Source organism: Malaclemys terrapin, chromosome 18 (genome assembly GCF_027887155.1).
Source record: "Malaclemys terrapin pileata isolate rMalTer1 chromosome 18, rMalTer1.hap1, whole genome shotgun sequence".
Taxonomy (NCBI): Eukaryota; Metazoa; Chordata; order Testudines; family Emydidae; genus Malaclemys; species Malaclemys terrapin.
The window spans coordinates 24806075-24829038 of record NC_071522.1 but is presented as its reverse complement, the minus strand read 5'-3'; the positions used below and the strand labels follow the sequence as shown (position 1 = coordinate 24829038).

The window sequence follows — 22964 nt, the reverse complement described above, 5'->3', positions numbered from 1 at the left end:
CTCTGGAACTGCTGCAAAATGCTGATTTCACTGGCTCCTCACACTGCTGGGGAGCAGTCTGGGCACACAGCCATGGCCACGGCACTGCACCAATCAGCCACGTCTGGGGCCCAACTGTGCAGGAGCCTTGAGGGGAAAATGTGTGACACCCGGCACGGTGTGGAGAGGGGGGCTCTGCACACATTCAACCCGCGGGAAGCAGCCCAGTGGCTGGGCCTGACTCAGTCAGACCATGGGGAAGCGTTGCCGGCAGCCGTAGGCGGGCCAGGCTGGGTTTGCAGGAGCCTTGCCAAGGAAGCAGGCTGAGTCTGAGGCATGGGGAGGGTGGCTGCAGAAGCTCTGGTGCGGGTCAGCCTTTATTTCCTGTAGGTCGCTGAGGAAAGCGCAGCAAGGGTCCATAATAAGGCGTATCGCATCAGCTTAAGGTGCTAGGTGCGCTGTTGGTACCGAGTAGCAGAGCTGGCTTTGATGGCTGGGGTTTGATGTAAACATTTCTGGTCTGAGTGGGGCGGGAGCTGGAGGGGAATGTGGTGGCTAGTGGGAGTCCTTCATCTGCCTCTGGATCTTCTGCAGCATCTCCTGCATCCTCCGCAACTGAAATGGAAGAAACACACGTGAGGGCCAGCTCCCCGCAGCCCCTTGCCTGGGCACTCAGCATTCTGCTTCGGAGACTGGGACTGCAGCGCTGTGAGCTTCCCCAGGGCAGTGCCAGCTGGGACACAACCGCTGTGCTCCCTTGGGCCAGCCAGTGGGAGTTACACACAGAAGACTCGTCCTCTAGGCAAAGCCATGGGAATACAGAGAACGGGGTTTCTCCTGGGAACTCCAGCGGCAGGAGTTAATTAGAGCAATGCAGCGAGGAAGGAGGGGCTCAGGCCAGGTCTGGCTTTAGCTCATATCTTCAGTCCTGAGCTGGCAGAAGGCAGCAGGTCCCTGGAATGTGCAGAGGACGCCAGCCTTGGGGTGTGCCAGGGCCAGCGAGGGCAGCGAAATGGGCCGGTTAGCACCATGGACAGAGCAAACTCGACCTTCAAAGGATGCAGCTAATTGCTCTGGGGGAAAAGAACCCAAAGCCCAGATCTGCGCAAGGGAGACCCAGGGGGGTGGTAATGGCTGCAGGAGGCCAAAGGGCACAGGACAGCTTTGCACTGTGGATGGAGCTGGACTCTGTTAGCTCCTCCAGTGGGAGGGGAGTGGAAATATGCAAAGCGGGGAGTGTGTCAGGCCCTGCTGCAGGCTGCCTGTGCTGCCACGGAGAGCGGAGAGCGAGGGGACCAGAGCCCAGCACAGCTGCATGGAGAGAGTGCAGCTCTCAGTTCTAGCCAGGCCTCCCACATGCGGCAGTGGCTCTGGTGCAGCCCCTGGCAGGAGACACAGGCCCCGACCCCGGCACTCACCTCTTCGTCCTTCTCCCGAATGAGTTTCTCTGTTTCAGAGTCCGGCACTGCTGGGATAGCTGGGATGGGGAAATCTGTCCCGCTTTCCCGCGTCAGTTTGCTGGGAGGCAAGAAACACACGTGTAGTTAGCACGGCCCCAGTGCGCTGGAGAGGCCAGGCCAGCCGGGCAGGAGGCATTCAGAGTGACGGCACGAGGGCAGTGGAACCGCGGGAGACTGTGCCCCACGAGCCGCACCTTCCAGTCCCTGCGAGACTGTGCACCAGTGGTACCAGCACCAGGGGAACTGGACCGGGCCTCAGGCTCTGGTGCCCTGTGCCTCGTGTCCGTGTTTGCAAAGGGGAAGCGGGGACAGAGCAGCACCATGCTCACAGGTCGGCGTGTCACACCCAACCTGCACTAGGGAACGCGACCCCACAGACAGCAGACAAGGCAGACTCAGGCCGCGGCTGCGAAGGCTCCTCACAGTTGCTCTGGTGTCTGTGCTGTCCATGGTCACACACTGCCGGGCCTGTCCCCTTCTGGGGAGCATGCAGGGCCAGGGCAGCCCACATGCTCATTCACTCTCTGGCCTGAAGGGGAAGTGAGCAGGGCCTGCTCCCTTCTGCAGAACCCCTGCCCTCCAATGGTCATGGTGCACAGGTGACTTCCCATCACCAGGGACAGGCCCACAGTAGGATCTTGCTGGAGAATTGGCAGATCAGAGAAAATCCAAATGCACAGAGGGATGGATTTACCACAGAGCCCAGAGCTGGGGGAGGGGAGTGACAGAACAGGCCAAAGTTCCTAATTCCCCCCGGGGTGGGGCCCACACTCAACACCCAAGCAGCTCCCCTTTGCCACTCAAAGCCCAGCCAAAGCACTAGATATTGGAGACGGGGGAGCCCACTGGTAGGGCCCCAGTGTCTCCTCCCTCTCCTCTCACCTGTGGTGACCTGCAGATATGCACACTCGGTCCGTGAGCACTGGGGCTTCTTTCCGAGAAGTCAAGCCCCAGCAAACCGCACACACAAGAGGGACTGACACTGTGCCCATCACCTTGGTATTTGAGTGTCTTCCAGAGAGGCATTCATGACCTGACTGGCCCTGGGCCCCCTCCCGCTGCTGTGCAGTGCTGAGTTTCAACTGGGGATGGCAGGCTGAAGCAGTGCACCTCAACTTGGAGCAGGACGGGGCGAGATTTCTGGAGGTTCTCGGTCCCGGTGAAAGCGAGTTCCACAGTCCCAGCCTGGCCCCTGAGAAAGCTCTGTCCCCTGCGCAAGTGAGCTACCTCCATGCCACTGGCTGCCAGTGCTGCAGGTTCCACTCCTGCTGCTGAGGGGCCTGCCAGACAGGCTCTGGGGCTACTGCTTGACCCCATTTGGATGTATGGGGATGTTCCATTCCCCACCCGAGAAGGCCCAGGCACACAGGCTCTGTGGTCACATCCAGCTACCCAGAGAGGATGCTAACGCGTCCTCGGATCACGGTGCTCAGGAACAGTCCAGCTGGCAAGTGCAGCCTGGCCACTTCATGGCAGACACTCTCTTAGTCGCTAGCTTTGCATCCATTTATCTCAGGGTCAGTCAGCAGCTAGCCAGAGACCCAGGGCACCTCGCTTTCTGGCCTTTACAAAGGACACACCCAGGCCCTGCTCAGCGGGACAGCTCTTCCGAATGCGCATGCTGTGTCTCATGTAGGGATCAGTCTTCTAATCCCCACCATAAGACTCATCATGAAATGTGCTAGCCCAGAACAACAATCCACCCAAGGCTTTGACTACAGAGCATCACCCTGGGACGCCAGGAACCTGTTCCTCCAGCATTCAGGGAAATTCCACAAGAGCATGAGTGCCACCTTGTGGGGCATCCAGGATTGTTAGGATGTCCCACGAGGTGTCCCTAACACCCACTGGGCCTTGCGTGGCTCTGGGCACTAGGAATAACTGACGGTCCCCGAGCATACTCCCATGGGGAACACACACTGGCCTCCCCTTGTCACTCTGCAGACAGAATGGGCCCATCAGCAACCAGGGGTCCTCTCTCCTGTACAGGCATCTGCGGCGCTTTTGGTGGGTCAGGTACCCTAGCAAGGCCCTTCCCCTCCGTCAGTGGTCAGTGTCCTCTCTCAGCCACTGGCCGACATCCGGACCCATCAGCCACACAGCTTGGGGACCTTGATACTTGCCATCAGACGATCAGTTTGTAAACAGATAAGAACTGCTGTTGAAAGAAGCCCAGGACAAGTAGAATCCAAGACCAGCGCGGGGGCAAGTGCTAGGACTAGAGCCCACCCTGCCATTTGTGCAGCTCACCAGTATAGCAGCAAACTCACTGTACGACAGGCAGCGCTCGCCAAGCAAGCGCTCGCTCCAGGAACTGCTGGATTCCGAACTCGGGTGCAAAACTTCAAAATACATTTCTTTAGGAGGAAACTTTAGGAGCGGCGAACAGCAGAGGCTAACAGCGGGAGTTTGCCTGGGAGTTCGCTTGGGGAGAGCTCACTGAGGCTTTCATCTGCAGGTTTCTCCGAGTAGTTCCTGCAACAGTTGAGGAAGCTCCTAAGAGGACGGTGATGTGGAAGGTGAGTGATCAGCTGTTGTAACCTGCACAGGTTGTGCCATGTTTGTCTTTCTTCCGCAGGACAGAAGCGACTTTGTCTGCACAAAGTGCAAGCTGGTCTCCATATTGGAGGAGAAGGTTCGAGGGCTGGAGAAACAAGTATCAACTCTGCGTTGCATAAGGGAAAATGAAGATTTCCTGGACAGACGTCAGGAGATGCTTCTACGGCCACAATGTTCTGAAGATTCAGAGCAGGCGCAGCAGGGACAGAAGGATTGTGAGGAGGTTTGGCAGCTTGTGACCTCCAGAAGAAGAAAGAGGAGCGTCCATGCACCAGCAATGGAGATACAGGTGAGGAATCGTTTCCATGTTCTCTCTACAGGTGCTAATGCGGAGAGTATACTAGATGGCCCATCTGAGGGAAGGGAGCAGAAGGAGACTCCACCGATTGGAAGGCAAAAGATGCACTGTCCTAGGGATGGGGGTTCCACGACCACCACTCCCAAGAGGAGGAGGAGGGTGGTGGTGGTCGGGGACTCCCTCCTCAGGGGGACTGAGTCATCTATCTGCCGCCCTGACCGGGAAAACCGAGAGGTCTGCTGCTTGCCAGGAGCTAGGATACACGATGTGACGGAGAGACTGCCGAGACTCATCAAGCCCTCGGATCACTACCCCTTCCTGCTTCTCCACGTGGGCACCAATGATACTGCCAAGAATGACCTTGAGCGGATCACTGCAGACTACGTGGCTCTGGGAAGAAGGATAAAGGAGTTTGAGGCGCAAGTGGTGTTCTCGTCCATCCTCCCTGTGCAAGGAAAAGGCCGGGGTAGAGACCGTCGAATCGTGGAAGTCAACGAATGGCTACGCAGGTGGTGTCGGAGAGAAGGCTTTGGATTCTTCGACCATGGGATGGTGTTCCAAGAAGGAGTGCTAGGCAGAGACGGGCTCCACCTAACGAAGAGAGGGAAGAGCATCTTCGCCAGCAGGCTGGCTAACCTAGTGAGGAGGGCTTTAAACTAGGTTCACCGGGGGAAGGAGACCAAAGCCCTGAGGTAAGTGGGGAAATGGGATCCTGGGAGGAAGCACAAGCAGGAGAGCGCAAGAGGGGAGGACTCCTGTCTCATGCTGAGAAAGAGGGACGATCCTTGAGTTATCTTAAGTGCCTATACACAAATGCAAGAAGCCTGGGAAACAAGCAGGGAGAACTGGAAGTCCTGGCACAGTCAGGGAACTATGATGTGATTGGAATAACAGAGACTTGGTGGGATAACTCACATGACTGGAGTACTGTCACGGATGGATATAAACTGTTCAGGAAGGACAGGCAGGGCAGAAAAGGTGGGGGAGTTGCGTTGTATGTAAGAGAGGAGTATGACTGCTCAGAGCTCCGGTATGATACTGCAGAAAAACCTGAGAGTCTCTGGATAAAGTTGAGAAGTGTGAGCAACAAGGGTGATGTCGTGGTTGGAGTCTGCTATAGACCACCAGACCAGGGGGACGAGGTGGACGAGGCTTTCTTCTGGCAACTAGCAGAAGTTGCTAGATCACAGGCCCTGGTTCTCATGGGAGACTTTAATCACTCTGATATCTGCTGGGAGAGCAATACAGCGGTGCACAGGCAATCCAGGAAATTTTTGGAAAGTGTAGGGGACAATTTCCTGGTGCAAGTGCTGGAGGAACCAACTAGGGGCAAAGCTTTTCTTGACCTGCTGCTCACAAACAGGGAAGAACTAGTAGGGGAAGCAAAAGTGGATGGGAACCTGGGAGGCAGTTACCATGAGATGGTCGAGTTCAGGATCCTGACACAAGGAAGAAAGGAGAGCAGCAGAATACGGACCCTGGACTTCAGAAAAGCAGACTTTGACTCCCTCAGGGAACAGATGGGCAGGATCCCCTGGGAGAATAACATGAAGGGCAAAGGGGTCCAGGAGAGCTGGCTGTATTTTAAAGAATCCTTATTGAGGTTGCAGGAACAAACCATCCCGATGTGTAGAAAGAATAGTAAATATGGCAGGCGACCAGCTTGGCTAAACAGTGTAATCCTTGCTGATCTTAAACGCAAAAAAGAGGCTTATAAGGAGTGGAAGATTGGACAAATGACCAGGGAGGAGTATAAAAATATTGCTCAGGCGTGCAGGAGTGAAATCAGGAAGGCCAAATCACACTTGGAGTTGCAGTTAGCAAGAGATGTTAAGAGTAACAAGAAGGGTTTCTTCAGGTATGTTAGCAACAAGAAGAAAATCAAGGAAAGTGTGGGCCCCTTACTGAATGAGGGAGGCAACCTAGTGACCGAGGATGTGGAAAAAGCTAATGTACTCAATGATTTTTTTGCCTCTGTCTTCACGCACAAGGTCAGCTCCCAGATTGCTGCACTGGGCAGTACAGCATGGGGAGAAGGTGGCCAACCCTCTGTGGAGAAAGAAGTGGTGCGGGACTATTTAGAAAAACTGGACGTGCACAAGTCCATGGGGCCGGATGCGCTGCATCCGAGGGTGCTAAAGGAGTTGGCGGGTGAGATTGCAGAGCCATTAGCCATTATTTTTGAAAACTCATGGCGATCGGGGGAGGTCCCAGATGACTGGAAAAAGGCTAATGTAGTGCCCATCTTTAAAAAAGGGAAGAAGGAGGATCCGGGGAACTACAGGCCAGTCAGCCTCACCTCAGTCCCTGGAAAAATCATGGAGCAGGTCCTCAAGGAATCAATTATGAAACATTTAGAGGAGAGGAAAGTGATCAGGAACAGTCAGCATGGATTCACGAAGGGGAAGTCGTGCCTGACTAACCTAATTGCCTTCTATGATGAGATAACTGGCTCTGTGGATGAGGGGAAAGCAGTGGATGTGTTATTTCTTGACTTTAGCAAAGCTTTTGATACTGTCTCCCACAGTATTCTTGCCACCAAGTTAAAGAAGTATGGGCTGGATGAATGGACTGTAAGGTGGATAGAAAGCTGGCTAGATCGTCGGGCTCAACGGGTAGTGATCAATGGCTCCATGTCTAGTTGGCAGCCGGTTTCAAGTGGAGTGCCCCAAGGGTCGGTCCTGGGGCCGGTTTTGTTTAATATCTTTATTAATGATCTGGAGGATGGTGTGGACTGCACTCTCAGCAAGTTTGCAGATGACACTAAACTAGGAGGCGTGGTAGATACACTAGAGGGTAGGGATCGGATACAGAGGGACCTAGACAAATTAGAGGATTGGGCCGAAAAAAACCTGATGAGGTTCAACAAGGACAAGTGCAGAGTCCTGCACTTAGGACGGAAGAATCCCATGCACTGCTACAGACTAGGGACCGAATGGCTAGGTAGCAGTTCTGCTGAAAAGGACCTAGGGGTCACAGTGGACGAGAAGCTGGATATGAGTCAACAGTGTGCTCTTGTTGCCAAGAAGGCTAACGGCATTTTGGGCTGTATAAGTAGGGGCATTGCCAGCAGATCGAGGAACGTGATCATTCCCCTTTATTCGACATTGGTGAGGCCTCATCTGGAATACTGTGTCCAGTTTTGGTCCCCACACTACAAGAAGGATGTGGAAAAATTGGAAAGAGTCCAGCGGAGGGCAACAAAAATGATTAGGGGTCTGGAGCACATGACTTATGAGGAGAGGCTGAGAGAACTGGGATTGTTTAGTCTCCAGAAGAGAAGAATGAGGGGGGATTTGATAGCAGCCTTCAACTACCTGAAGGGGGGTTCCAAAGAGGATGGAGCTCGGCTGTTCTCAGTGGTGGCAGATGACAGAACAAGGAGCAATGGTCTCAAGTTGCAGTGGGGGAGGTCCAGGTTGGATATCAGGAAAAACTATTTCACTAGGAGGGTGGTGAAACACTGGAATGCGTTACCTAGGGAGGTGGTGGAGTCTCCTTCCTTGGAGGTTTTTAAGGCCCGGCTTGACAAAGCCCTGGCTGGGATGATTTAGCTGGGAATTGGTCCTGCTTTGAGCAGGGGGTTGGACTAGATGACCTCTTGAGGTCCCTTCCAACTCTGATATTCTATGATTCTATGATTCTATGAACTCAATTTGTATAAACTTGGCCAGATTGGGACGGTCCCACGCTTCCCATGGGCAAAGGGCCATTTCACAGAAAGTGAGATTCTTGGGTGGGAGAAGAGTCCGGAATAAAACAATGGTGACTCTTGTTACACGAGGCGCAGCTCCTGTGGACAACTGCTCCGGCTGAGCTCAGTGACGAGTGGGTCACCCCGGTGCAGAGGATTAGTGCACGGCCTGTGCACTGCTTCCCTCCCACCTAAACTTATGCCACTTCAGCGCTGCCCATGCCCCGGGCTTGCCCTCTGCCCAGCAGTGAATGCCACCCAACAGCAAACTGCAGACAAAAAGGCAGCATGTGTGCAGAGGAGCGGGAGAGCGCTGGGGCGGAGGGGGTGTCACTCCAGGTAAGAGACTAAACTGGCAGCTGGAATGACCCATTCTGGGTGATGAATCAAAACATGTCTCTTCGCACGCGGTGTTTTGCCACTTGCCCCTGGAGAACGAGGAGTGACTGCTCTCTGGAGTGAGCCTGTGGAGTGCTCGGCATCGGCTGACCCCAGCAGAAGGGGAGAGGCTGTGGCTCTATGGAGCACTGGACTGGTTCACATCCATCCTTGTACTGAGCAAGATTTGCACTTCATACACTGGTGTAAAGATTTTAAGTGTGGTAGCTAAGGAGAATCAGGAGGAGGCTACCGGTTTGTTATTTTCTGTTTGCTTATTTCGGGAAATGGAAGTAGGGACAGAAAAGCAGGGAAATGACTGAAAGCAGTGAAGTCTTTGCAAAGTAGGAGCTTTTTAGACTGCAGGTTGCAGAAAAAGAGAGCGAACACCAGAGACTCTTAGCACCAAAGAAACTGGCCATGGAGGAGAAGGAATGCAAGTGGGAGGAAAGAGAGAGAGATAGAAAACGTGAACTGGACCTGCTAGAAAAGCAGAACCAGAAACCAACAACCCCAACCATTCCCATCACTACAAAAATTCACAATTGGGACCACCTATGGGCTGCATACAAGACCAGCTCCTGCCCTGCAGCTGGAGGCAAGACCATATCAGGAAGAGATGGTGATGTAATGCCTGCCCGGGAGTGAATTGTCCAGGTTGTTAGCTGCCAGCAAGTGGCAGCTGAACCAGAGACGGGAGCATAAAGAAATGTGTCCCAGAAGAGAGCCCAGAGAAGGGGGAGGGGATCTCACAAACCACTGAGGTGGTGAGGATTCCTGTGACTCTGTAACACAGGGAAGCAGGGTGCTTCCAAGTATGGGAGGGGCTGAGACTAGCTCCTTTCCTGCAGAAGGCAACATGCCCTCAGGCGCAGGGGCAGGAGCGGTGTTGTCAGTAATTAAGGAAACTGCCTCAGTTGGTAGCTGGCAGAGTTTTGCAGCTGAACGAGGGATGGATCCCTTCTCGGGGAGCACAGAGAAATGTGTCTTGGAGGGGAATCCAGAGGAGGAAACTGGGGAAGGATCAGTGGGAGTACAGGAATATCTCCTCATTGGTCACTTGGGAGAGGATGCTCAGGACCGAATGGCTGAGTCAGCATCTGATCAGCCTGTGACTCAGGTTTTGAGAAGGAACTGTGTAACTGACCTCCTGGAGGGGAGCAGTCACACAGCTGACTTCTCAGGGACAGAGAAAGGGGTGGCGGAGGGTACCCCAATCCAGGTCCCAGTTTTTCAGAATGCTATTTCTGAAAAGTTTTTGGAAAGTAACTGTGTCTCTTTAAATCAAGATGCAGCTCCAAGGCCTGTGATAACAGAGGAGTTGAGACCAGGAAATTGCCAGGTGGTAGTTTGTGAGAATGCCAATGGCCCAACTGACAGAGAAGGAGGTGAGACACAGAAAGCAGCTGTGGAAAAGGTGAATCTGATCGAAGGGTAAACACACCAAGCCCAGAGAGCACAGATCACAGCCCTCTAGGGGGCAGGGAAGGATTCAGTGGTGGGAGGGGGAAACACAGGGTAACCCCAAAAGGGGAGCTGGATTTTTTCCATATGTACACTCCTGGGGTTGGGAGACCGCTCCCCAAAGGGCCAGCCAATGTGCAGGATCTCCCTAAATCCCTATCTTGCCAGACCCTGAGGTACCAAAATCCCAGAAACATGATTAAAATAAGAACCCAGGCAGAGGGGAACACTGGAGGGAAAGAAAAGCCAGTGACTGATTACATGGGAGAGAGTCAAAGGACACCATGGGTAATGAACAAACCAACCTCAAACCAGACTGTCTGAACAGAGGGCGTGGTATCATAATGATACTTGTAAATGCCCATCGTGATAAAAATGTTGGTATTAATGTTAAATCTTGGGGTAAGAATTTTGATACTGATGTTAAAACTTGTGGTAACGCTAGTTCTCAGTTAATACATGTAAACAGATTTAAAGCTTATCACAATACAGAAACCATAACAAACTTGGCTTGCTGTATGTGAGGGGGAAACTGAGGCACACTGCCTCATGGTCTTGATGGCTGGATGCCAAGAGAACTATGACACAAACTGCCTTCAAGTTAGTCAGGGACTAACCCTCTTACAGTAAACTAAGGGGGGGAGGGAGGTGTGACATTCTGTACCTTGGGGAACACCCTGTATTCCTCATTTTTATATAATTGTGATATTACATATAAAGCATACCTTGTAAGGTATCAGGGGAAAGGTTATGATCTGCTGAAAGTCATTTTTCTATTCATATATGTGTATTATTAATGCACATGAAGTTATGAGAATTGTGCAGTATGGTTGTCACTAAAACATGCTGTAAGTTGGAGAATCAGCCAGATATTAGCTCCCCAGAGGCAACAGCCAGGAAAGTAGCCAGCACCTGGGTGGGTGTCAAACCACCATCAACAGCCATGGTCCAGCAAGGGAGCTACAATGCAATGACTCACCTGCATGAGGCCACACGAGGGGAATTGCTCAACTTTGCCTGGGGACTCAGCAATGCCCCCCAGATATTCCTGGACTTGTGTTCCCCAAGCACATGGACTGAGGGTATAAAACAGAACACAGGAGGCCCATGCTTGGATTTTCTCCTTCACCCACCTACACTGCAAGCAACAAGGACACTCTGAAGCCTCCAACTGAGGGGACTGGCCCAGATTTCAAGGGTGAAATCTGTGTATGATGAACTGCAATATCCAGTGGGGTGAGAAAAACTGCTTAGTCTAGTTGTTGCCCAGTCTAATAGGGTTGAGGGTTTAGACTGCATGCTTATAAATTTTTTTCTTTTGGTAACTAACTCTGACTTTTTGCCTATCACTTAATATCACTTAAAATCTATCTTTTGTAGTCAATAAATTTGATTTACTGTTTATCTTTACCAGTGAGTCTGTATGAAGTGTGTGACAAATCTGCTCTGGTTTTGCAAAGGCTGGTGTCCACTTTCCATTGATGAAGTGGTGAACCAATTAATAAATTTGCATTGCTCAAGCCGGTATATTCCTGAGATACAGTGCTGGGAGCTGGGGGGATTTGGCTCTGGTGCCTTTCTCTGTGTGATTCATGAGTGGCTCTGGGAGCATTCATGCAATCTAGCTGGGTGTGGGGCTCCACATGCTGTTGTGCTGAGTGATCACAGCACCTGGAGGGGTTTGCTGCTTGTCACTAGCAAAGCATTGTGAGACACAGCCCAGCCTGGGGAGAGTTAAGGGGGCACAGTGGTCCCACGGTCCCAAGCTGCACCCCGGGGAACCCATCACAGTTCATACTCTGTACTGTGGCCAAATAAATCTTCCTCTTGCTACCCCATAGCCTACAATTGGGCAGCACAGGGCATGAGGGAAAGCTCTGCTTGGCTACATAGGCCACGTGATATTTTTTGTGTTACCAGATAGGATGACTAATATAACTAGTCATAACCCCAGCACCAACCCCGATACCTGGTATTGACCCTCAGCCTCATTCCTGACTCCGTCCCTGACCCTTAGCTTGACTGCTGACTTGGACCTCAGCTTGTTCTTGACACGGATACTGGCTCTGACACCTTGCTTCAGCTCCCAAGCTGTTGTCACTAGTCCTGCCTACCTCCGCCTTGGATCCTGAGAGTTTGCCTGGACCCCCACATAACGCATGGAGAAGGATAGCCTGGTAGGGACATGGAGGCAGCAGGACACTCCTTATCCGGTGTGACGTTGTGTGTGATGTTGTACCCCATAAGGCTTCAGGGAAATATGTTTGTGAATGTATATATGATATAACTGGAATATGTTTTATGCTACATATGCCATGTAACATATCTATGTAAAGGTTATAATCTACTGAATATATTCATCCTATTTGTATGCATGTGTCATTGTTGTATTCAAAGTTATGAATATTGGCTGGGTACTTGCTTGATTTCTAAGTAGCCTTAGTAAAGCATTTGGTCAGTTTCTTGAGAAAGGAATGTGCAAATTAAGTGCCCAATCAAGAAACACTTAAAGGACAATGAATCTTGGGAGGCTCCAATCCACTTAAGAAGTCTACCTGAGGACGTTCAGGGTAGCATGTAAACAATGGCTGCTGCCTGTAAAGACTGAGTCATTCATGGACATGTGATTAGCCCATGGGACTCCAAAACTCCATGTTGGAGCTGGACTTTGCATAGGAGAGAGGAGGGGGTCTCCACCCACAAGAGAGAGTCTATTTAAGCCCGTGGGAGACCCCTCCATTTTGTCTTCAGCTGGCTCAAGAGAGAGCCTCTCCACCCCCAACGATACCTGAAAGAAACTGGAACAAAGGACAGTAACTATGGACATGACTTATGAGGAGAGGCTGAGGGAACTGGGATTGTTTAGTCTCCAGAAGAGAAGAATGAGGGGGGATTTGATAGCAGCCTTCAACTACCTGAAGGGGGGTTCCAAAGAGGATGGAGCTCAGCTGTTCTCAGTGGTGGCAGATGACAGAACAAGGAGCAATGGTCTCAAGTTGCAGTGGGGGAGGTCCAGGTTGGATATTAGGAAAAACTATTTCACTAGGAGGGTGGTGAAACACTGGAATGCGTTACCTAGGGAGGTGGTGGAATCTCCTTCCTTGGAGGTTTTTAAGGCCCGGCTTGACAAAGCCCTGGCTGGGATGATTTAGTTGGGAATTGGTCCTGCTTTGAGCAGGGGGTTGGACTAGATGACCTCTTGAGGTCCCTTCCAACCCTGATATTCTATGATTCGATGATGTGTTAATCACAGTTAGCAGGGCATTGGAGAGCAGTGCAGTATCCATCCTTTCACACAGAGATGGCGGGGCGAAAGCAAACAAGGGCCGTTGAAAAACTACTGCAAACTGAAGAGAGAAGCCCATGGAATGCTGGGACAGAAAGCAATGCATCATGGGACACTGAGCCTGGACCCATGATGCACTGCAATCCACTTCCACCTTCCCACAGGATCTAGCGGCAGAAGGTGGTGAGCTGAACTGTGAGATAGCTACCTACACTGCTCTCACTATCAATGGTAGTGCCCCAAGTGTGGATGCCCTTTGCCGACAGAGGGAGCATAGTGTGAACATGCAATATTAATTTTCTTATAGCTCTTTTTGATCGTCAACAAAGCTTTTGCTGACAAAATTCTGTAGTGTAGTCAAGGCCTTGAATGCACATCAGCAAACTATCCTGATGCAAAGGAAGAAAAAGGAAGGGACAGAACTGTTTAAACTGTGCCCTTCAGTAGGTGTGCGTGCTCGCCACATGCACAAGTGTTGTAAGTTTTTCCCCCAGCAGTACCCATAGGGGGGGAAGCGCCCCTAGCGACCCCTGGAGTGGTGCCTTCATGGCACGGTATAAGGGGAGCTGCGCACTCCCCCCACCCTCAGTTCCTTCTTGCCAGATAACTCTGACAGAGGGGAAGGAGGGCTGATGTGGACTAGACATGAGTAACACATCTCGAAGAACACCAGTTTCAGAAAAGTGGTGGAATCTCCTTCCTTAGAGGTTTTTAAAGGTCAGGCTTGACACAGCCTTGGCTGGGATGATTTAGTTGGGAATTGGTCCTGCTTTGAGCAGGGGGTTGGATTAGATGACCTCCTGAGGTCCCTTCCAACCCTGATATTCTACGATTCTATGAACTACAGGGGGTGTGAGTAATTGCTGGACTCAGACTAGAAGGGGACTAGTCTGTAAAAGGAAACTTACTGGAACACTCTGAGGGTGAGGTTTTATCTGTATTCAGTTTTATTACTGTATTAGGCTTAGATTTGCGTGTTTTATTTTATTTTACTGGGTAATTCACTTTGTTCTGTCTGCTATTACTTGGAACCACTTAAATCCTACTTTCTGTATTTAACAAAATCGCTTTTTCCTTATTAATTAACCCAGAGTATATATTAATACCTGGGGGGGGGGGGGCAAACAGCTGTGCCTACCTCTCTATCAGTGTTATAGAGGGTGAACAATTTATGAGTTTACCCTGTATAAACTTTATACAAGGTAAAACGGATTTATTTGGGGGTTTGGACCACATTGGGAGTTGAGCATCTGAGTGTTAAAGACAGGAACACTTCTTAAGTTGCTTTCAGTTAAGTCTGCAGCTTTGGGGCACGTTGCTCAGACTCTGGGTCTGTGTTGTTGAGTCAGACACGCCAGTCTGCTCCAATACAGGGTGCTGGAGTCCCAAGCTGGCAGGGAAGGCAGGGGCAGAAGTAGTCTTGGCACATCAGTTGGCAGCCCCCAGGGGGTTTCTGTGATCCAACCTGTCACACCCGGCATGTCCCACCAGGCACTAGACATTCTTGAATGGCTTGACAACCCCCCAGAGGAACTTCCCCCATTGCGAACACAAGTGGTGCAGCTCTCATCTGAGAACCAGGCTCTGCCGGTGCAGGTCACCCAGTTACTGCGAGAGCAGGCCGCCCAGACTTGGAAGGAGAACACTGCGCTCCAAGCACGCGGTGCAGTCGTTCACCTGGACCCCAGACTGACACTCCCCTTCCCAGAACACTTCAACAGAGACTACCAAAACTTCAGCAGGTTCCTAAACCAATGTTATCTGCTCCATCCCCACTGACCAGGTCACAGTAGGACTCATAACTACTCTCCTGTCAAGGACTGGGCTTTGCCTCTACTAGAACGACAGAGCCTGACACTGTCACACTGGGAAACCTTCCTCCAGGCCTTCTCCTCTATTTTTGATTACCCCCATCACGCTCGGTTGGCTGAGGCAGCTCTGCAAAAACTACAGCAAGGGCAGAGACTACTTGCCCCCTCAGCCACCCACTGTAGGTGGCTCCTCTCCAATACAGAGTGGAACAAAGTGGCCTAGCTCTACCAATTCTGGTGAGGATCATGCGAAAAGACCAAAGATGAGCTAGCTCACGTGGAAATGCCGACCCGTCTAGATGACTTAGCTGGCCTCACCATATGCACTGACAAGTTGCACAAGCGAAGTGAAGAAAGGAAGGGGCACTGCGTTGCCTCCTAGCTGATGGTCCCGAGTACCCATCTCCAAGCTGATCCCAGAAACCAAGCAAATTGGTGCAGCCCATTATCACGTGACCCCGAAGGAGAGGGAGCACCACCAAGTATTTCTACTGTGGAGAGTCCAGCCATACTCTTGCCCGCTGTCCCTTGCAGGCTCTCACACAGAAAAAGACAGTAATGACCAAACACAGGCCCGGAGTTGTGTGCCAGCATGGGTGGGCCCTGGGGTATATATCTTGCTGGCTGCCCACATCCTCATCATACTTGAAAATCCAGGTTTTCGTGCACATCCCAGGGAAGCCCCAAACAAATTCCTCACAGCAGCACTCATGGACTCCAGGGCTACGGTCACTTTTATAGACGCCAATATGGCACAAGCCTTGGGCATCCCACTGCAGCAAAAACAGCCCCCAACCTCATAGAGACTATAGATGGCTCACACCTGTCCTGGCCCAGTAACTCGAAACTGTGCCCTTGAAAGTTGTTATCCAGGACCATGAAGAAATCCTATGGTTCAGAATGATTCGCTCGCCCCACTTCCCCATAATTCTCAGCACCTTATGGCTGGCCACTCATGACCTGCATGTCCTTTGGCGTGAGCAGAAAGTCAGTTTCTGCTCTGAATTCAGTCAGCAAGTTTGCCTGAGTGCACCAACAGACAAGTCTTGGCTTCAAGATACACTCCTCCAGGCCAAATCCAGGTCGCCCCAGAGGTGCCCTCAGGCCCAGCGTGTGGCCCAGTTGGGGCCCCAGTGCTTGTTGTGCACAGATTACTGGGCCCTCAACCAGATGAACCATTAGAAACCAGATGAACCATTCCCACTCATCCTGGAATTGTAGGACTGTGTATGATCAGCCCAGATGTTTACCAAGCTCAGCCTGTGAGGCGCCTACAGACTGGTGCGGATCCGTGCAGGGGATGAGTGGAAAACAGCCTCTTGAACCTGGTCTGGCTGCTACAAATGCCATTTGGTTTTACAAATGCTCCAGCAACATTCCAGCACTTTGTGAACAAGGTATTTTGTGACATCCTAGATCACTATGTCTTAGTCTACCTTGATGATCTATTCATCTTGTTGGAGAGCCACGAGTAGTATATTCAACATGTCCAGTCAGTCCTGGATCGATTCTGCTAACAAGATCTATATGCACAGCACCAAGTGCACCTTTGATCAACACTCCGTGGAGTTCTTAGGTTACATCTTGTCCTCTGAGGGCCTCCGAATGGATCCTGGAAAGGTGAATGCTGTTTAGTCCTGGGCAGTCCCCCAGAACATCAAGGAACTGCAACGCTTCCTGGGTTTGCTAATTTTTATAGCCACTTCTTCAGTCCTGGATTCTCAGACTGAATAGCCCCATTGACAGTGCTTCTCTGCAAACACAGCTCCTTCACTTGGTCTCCAGAGACTCAACAGGTGTTCAATCAACTGAAGATGGCCTTCACCAGTGCTTCAAACCTGATCCATTCCAACCACACATGGGCCTTTGTCCTCGAGACTGATGTATCTAATGAAGCAATTGGGTCAACATTTTCACAAAGATATGGGCCCCCAGCAGCAATTGCTCCCCTGTGCCTATTACTCCCAGAAACTCACTCTGGCAGAATAAAATCATTAGATTTTAAATAAGGAACTTCCATCAATCAAGGCTGCCTTTGATGAATGGTACCACTGCCGTGAAGGTGTCTGATACAGGTTTACACAGATCATAAAAACTAAGAGTATCTGCACAGGGCAAAGGTGCTCAGCCAAAGACAGCTTTGATGGGCCCTATTCTTCACAGGCTTTCATTTTACCATCATCTATCACCCAGGAACCCAGACCAAGGCAGCTGACATCCAGTGTTTCATATGTCTCTTTTAATGCCATACCCCTTTGTGCATCAAACACAACCACCTCCCCACCAGTGCAGGTCCAGGGTCATAATGAACACGTGATCCACAAAATACTGGATTCTAAAATGAAACGTGGCTCTTTCAGGTATCTAATTGACTGGGAAGGCTATGGCCCCCGAGGACTGATCCTGGGAGCCAGCATCCCAGCTCCCAACCTCAGGAAGCACCCATAGAGGGCAAGAGGTAATGTAAGGATCAGTGGCACTTGAAGCTGGGCCTGAAGGGCTACCAGGCAACCAACAGCCTCACACGGCCACCTGGTGGCAGCTGTAACCTGGCCACTCCCTGCGACCTGCAATCTGCAGAGATGGCATGCCATGGGAAGTTCTGCCCTAAGTGATCCGACTGATAGTTGTCTGGTGATCCCTGATTGGCTCCTTGATCCTATATAAGCTCATGGGGCGTGCCAAGAAGTATCCAGTTAACAATGTGGATCCTGGCTCACTGCCACAACTGCCCTGCTTCTCTGTTCCTGAACTCTTGGTATTGACCTCAGATCCAACTTGGATTCTGAGTCCTGATCAACCCCTGGAACGCCAACACGTACCCCGATACCTGGTATTGACCTTCAGACGGATTCCTGACTCCATCCCTGACCCTTGGCTTGACAAGGATACCGGCTCTGACCCTTGGCTTCAGTTCTTGGTTCCCAAGTTTCCACCCAGGATCCTGACAGCTCCTTCTAGTAATCCAACTAGTACCATCACATGCTACTGAATCGGTCTGGATCTGGGCTTTGGGCACATGGAGACCCGAATGGGGATGCCTTACTGAATCGGGAAATACACTTTGCAGCATGAACAGCCCCAGTGGACAAGCGGAGGGGGCTGCAGCAGTCTTTGGTTTTAGACTTGAAAGGAATTTTGGTTTCTTCTGTTCACGCCCACTCCACAATTATCTTCAGTTGTTCAGAGGAGCCAATAAAGCAACAAAGGTCTGTATGTATCTGTGGTATCAACCTTCCATCTCCAAGCAGCATTAGGTCTCCTTCAGATTTCAGGGAGGGAAGTGAGGTTGGAATGACTGTGTAGTTTTGGTCTTCTCTGGCACCTGCTCCTGACCCACCTGCTCCTGACCCTGCACCCAATTGTAGCTGGACTTCCTTCTGGTAGAAAAGATTGAGATCACCTCAGGTGTTCCAAGAGCTGCTATTCTGAGAATCAAGGAAGACTCTGACAGAGATGAAACAATTCCCTCCCTTTGAGATGCTCAGGGCCTGGGGTTCATGCACAGCATTGTAGGTCAGGAGACCTGGCTTTTATTCCTGATTGGGAACAGACTCATGGCGTGACTTGGGGCAAGTCACTTTAGCTCCCTTTGTCTCAGCTGCCAAATGGAGATCCAATCCCAAGTGCCGTGTTTGTACAGTCTGAGAGACCCAAGCATGGAGGATGTTATACTGAGCAAGGGCAACTATTCTAGTGCCAGGGCCTCTGCTGGAGTGGATTGGCACAGCTCCACTGCCTACAACGGGGTTACACCAATTTACACCCCCAAAATACATATACATCACCACATGCACACACGATCACTGACACTTTTAGGACCCCAAAGCAACCCCCTGAATCAGTACAGTCCACGTGGAATGACAGAGGCAGGCTTCTCCCTGATCACAATATCGTGTGTGCTGGGCATGGACCTGTCATTTATGCCATGGAAGCCGGCCCAAGAACCAGTGATCCTACCTTTTACACACAAAAAACAGGGGCCACTCGCAGGGATGGGAATGGCTCATTAGCATCACCACTGTTTTACTGCTCAACGGCCTTCCCAAGTGACTGACAAGCCTGTATCTTCCTCACAGGCAGAGCGTCTCAATAGTTCGTACAGATGTATCAGTCCAGGCTGAGGGCTGAAAACAGGCGGCCCCTATCTCTTGTGGCCTGGACACTGAGTGGATGCTAGGACCAGAAGCTTATCACCACATCTGGGATATCAACGGGGTTGGTAATATGGCCTGTTCCAACTCCCAGGGATTTGGGCAGAGGTTGCGAGCCAAAAACACATTAGCAGCATTCACTTGTTTTAGGGGGCTGGACTCCTCTTCCACACCATAATAGAGGCTCAAATTAAACGTGTATCCCAAATTAAAAAACATAGTAAGAGGACCAAAAAAGTGCCATCGTGGCTAAACACGAAAGTAAAAGAGGCGGTTAGAGGCAAAAAGGGCATCCTTTACAAATTGGAAGTGAAAATCCTACCGAGGAAAGTAGAAAGGAGCATAAACTCTGGCAAGTCAAGTGTAAAAGTATAATTAGGCAGGCCAAAAAAATATTGAAGAGCAACTAGCAAAAGACACAAAAGCTAACTGCAAATACATTTTTAAGTGCACCAGAAGCAGGAAGCTGCCAAACAGTCAGTGGGACCACTGGATGATCAAGGTGCTAAAGGAGCACTCAAGGCAGATAAGGTTGTTGGAGAAGCTATATGAATTCTTTGCTTCACTGCAGAGGATGTGAAGGAGGTTCCCACACCTGAGCCATTCTTTTTAGGTGACAAATCTGAGCAACTGTCCCAGATTGAGGTGTCAAGAGAGGAGGTTTTGGAACAAATTGATAAATTAAACAGTAATAAGTCACCAGGACCAGATGGTATCACCCAAGAGTTCTGAAGGAGCTCAAATGCAAAATTGTAGAACCACTAACTGGTATGTAACCTATCGCTTAAATCAGGCTCTGTCCCAAATGACTGGAGGATAGCTAATGTGACATCAATTTTTAAAAAAGGCTCCAGAGGTGATCCTGGCAATCACAGGCTGGTAAGATCTAACTTCAGTACCAGGCAAATTGGTTGAAACTATAGTAAAGAACAGAATTATCAGACACATAGATGAACACGATTTGTTGGGGAAAGAGTCAACACAGGTTTTGTAAAGGGAAATCATGCCTCACCGATCTGCTAGAATTCTTTGAGGGGCTCAACACACATGGAGAAGGGTGATCCAGTGAATATAGTGTACTTGGAGTTTCAGAAAGCCTTTGACAAGTTCCCTCACCAAAGGCTTTTAAGCAAAGTAAGCAGTCATGGGATAAGAGGGAAGGTCCTCTCATGGATCAGTAACTGGTTAAAATAAAGGATAGGAATAAATGGACAGTTCTCAGAATGGAGAGAGGTAAATAGTGGTGTCCCCCAGGTCTCTGACCACTGCTGTTTAACGTATTAGTAAATGATCTGGGTAAAGGGGTAGACAGTAAGGTGGCAAAATTTGCAGATGATACAAAATTACTCAAGATAGTTAAGTCCAAAGCAGACTGCGAAGAACTACAACAGGATCTCACAAAACTGGGTAACTGGCTGACAAAATGGCAGTTGAAATTCAGTGTTTATAAATGCAAAGTAATGTACATTGGAAAACATAATCCCCACTATATATCCAAAATGATGGGATCTAAATTAGCTGTTACCCCGCAAGAAAGAGATCTTGGAGTCACTGTGCATAGTTCTCTGAAAACATCTGTTCAATGTGCAGAGGCAGTCAAAAAAGCTAACAGAATGTTAGGAACCATTAGGAAAGGGATAGATAATAAGACAACAAGGAGTCTGGTGGCACCTTAAAGACTAACAGATTTATTTGGGCATAAGCTTTCGTGAGTAAAAACCTCACTTCTTCGGATGCATAGAGTGAAACTTTCACTCTATGCATCCGAAGAAGTGAGGTTTTTACTCACGAAAGCTTATGCCCAAATAAATCTGTTAGTCTTTAAGGTGCCACCAGACTCCTTGTTGTTTTTGTAGATACAGACTAACACGGCTACCCCCTGATACATAATAAGACAGAAAATATCATAATGCCACTATATAAATACTGCAGGCAGTTCTGTTCGCCCCATGTCAAAAAAAGTTATATTAAAATTGGAAAAGATACAGAGAACAGCAACAAAACTGATTAAGAGTATGGAACAGCTTCCCTATGAGGAGAGATTAGAATGACTGGGACTTTTCAGCTTGGAAAAGAGACGACTAAAGGGGGATATGACAGAGGTCTATAAAATCATGCCTGGTGTGGCAAAAGTGAATAAGGAAGTGTTATTTATGCCTTCACATAACACAAGAACCAGGGGTCACCCAATGAAATTAATAGACAGCAGTTTTAAAACTAACATAAGGAAGCACTTCTTCACACAACACACAGTCAGCCTGTGGAATTTGTTGTTAGGTGATGTTGTGAAGGCCAAAAGCAATATTGTGTTCAAAAAAGAACTAGTTAAATTCATGGTGGATAGACCCATCAATGGCTATTAGCCAAGATGGTCAGGGATGAAACCCCATGCTCTGAGTGTCCCCAGCCTCTGACTGCCAGAAGCTGGGAATGGGTGATGGGATGGATCACTTGATGATTACCTGTTCTGTTCCTTCCCTCTGAAGCACCCGACATTGGCCACTGTCAGGATACTGGGCTAGATGGACCTTTGGTCTGACCCAGTCTGGCCATTCTTATGCTCTTACCCATGTGAAGAAATAGTAGCAATAACCATGTCCAAGAGGAACCCTGTAGGTTCTAGGATGCTCCTCTGTCTTGGGGCTTTCTGTAGCACCTGTCACCACTGCATCTGAGTGCTATATGGAGTCTTTTGCCCCCTCCCTTCTCTGGTTATGGTCTGAAGGCCAGATATGGTGATGAAGTGTTAGCCAGCTGTTAGTGGAAATGTGGCAAAGAGATAGGCACATGTCACGATCTACCATGGAGGCATTGTCCTCAATCGTTCAAGAATGTGTGTGAGAGAGAGCACCTCGGATCCATCAGCCTCATCGTACATGAGCCCTAGGTACCCCACCAGCTGCTGTAGAGGGAATGTGGCTGCCCAGACTGAGTTTGCTACAACTGAGTGGGGAAGGAACTTGTCCTTTTTCAGTCTGGTGTTAAGTGATACTTTCACTGTGGCAGTTTATGGCAGCCACACTCGGAGCTCCCCGAACTCTTCTTATCTCTCTCCTCCCTGAGAGCCTGAACAGCTAATCTGTCCAAAAGCTGCAGGCCTTTACCACCCGAGCCCCAGGGTTGATGCACTTGAAACAGCCCCTCTTGGCTCAATGTTTGGGTGTGTCCTACGACCATACTACTTCACTTGCACATATGGTAGGGCTCCACCCGTACGTCCAAACTAAACTCCTTGGTCGTATGCTGCTACTGGATTCCCTCAAGACAGCAGCTCCCTATTATAATCCTAGAACGAAAGGCCATTGAATGTTGGCTCAGATTCTCAAGTGTAGTTAAGCACCTAATGCCCATTGATTTCAAAGGGAGTTAGTTGATTAACCCCAAGGAAATCAGTTAGGCACCTAAATATCACTGAGGATCTGAGCCACTGGGACTGAATTCTAATCCCTACTCTGGTGTCTGACCATCAGGCCTTTGCTGTACTCCACCTTTAAGCACAGAACTTGGGTATGGCCTGAATTTCCTGCTCTGCCAGTTGTCTGAAGGCTCAGTAATGCAGGAGGCTTAGCTCAGGAGAGGCAGCACCATGCTGGGCTCAGCAGGGTAAGTACCTGTGTCTGCCTTTGGTGGAATGGTCCATCTCCTGGCCACTGTTTAGGGCAGTGGTTCCCCTAAACGCCTCCTGTGTCCACTTGGCCCGGATCCGGGGCTCTGGCCAAGCTGTCTCCAGAGCCATCACGGGGTGCTCACAGACAGCGCATGCTTTAGTAATACTAGGGCTGCACAAGAAGGAATGCCTTCCCAACAGCACTGGTTACTGAGTCCCATTCACAATGCCAGCCCGATAGACTAGTGCGTGCCACTGGTGAGTCTGGGCTGCA

The 22964-nt window shown here is 50.2% G+C and overlaps 1 protein-coding gene across 1 annotated transcript in view; it reads right to left on the bottom strand.

Moving 5' to 3' along the window:
- Nucleotides 1-343: 343 nt before the first annotated feature.
- The window catches only part of SEPTIN4 (septin 4), a 63497-nt gene continuing 40876 nt past the window's right edge, over nucleotides 344-22964 (bottom strand). Inside the window, exons 11-12 of the mRNA XM_054008583.1 lie at nucleotides 1398-1497; nucleotides 344-594 (exon numbers count right to left, since the gene is read on the bottom strand). Coding sequence (XP_053864558.1) covers nucleotides 535-594; nucleotides 1398-1497 — 160 coding nt within the window. The 3' untranslated portion in view covers nucleotides 344-534. The remainder of the gene's footprint in view (nucleotides 595-1397; nucleotides 1498-22964) is intronic.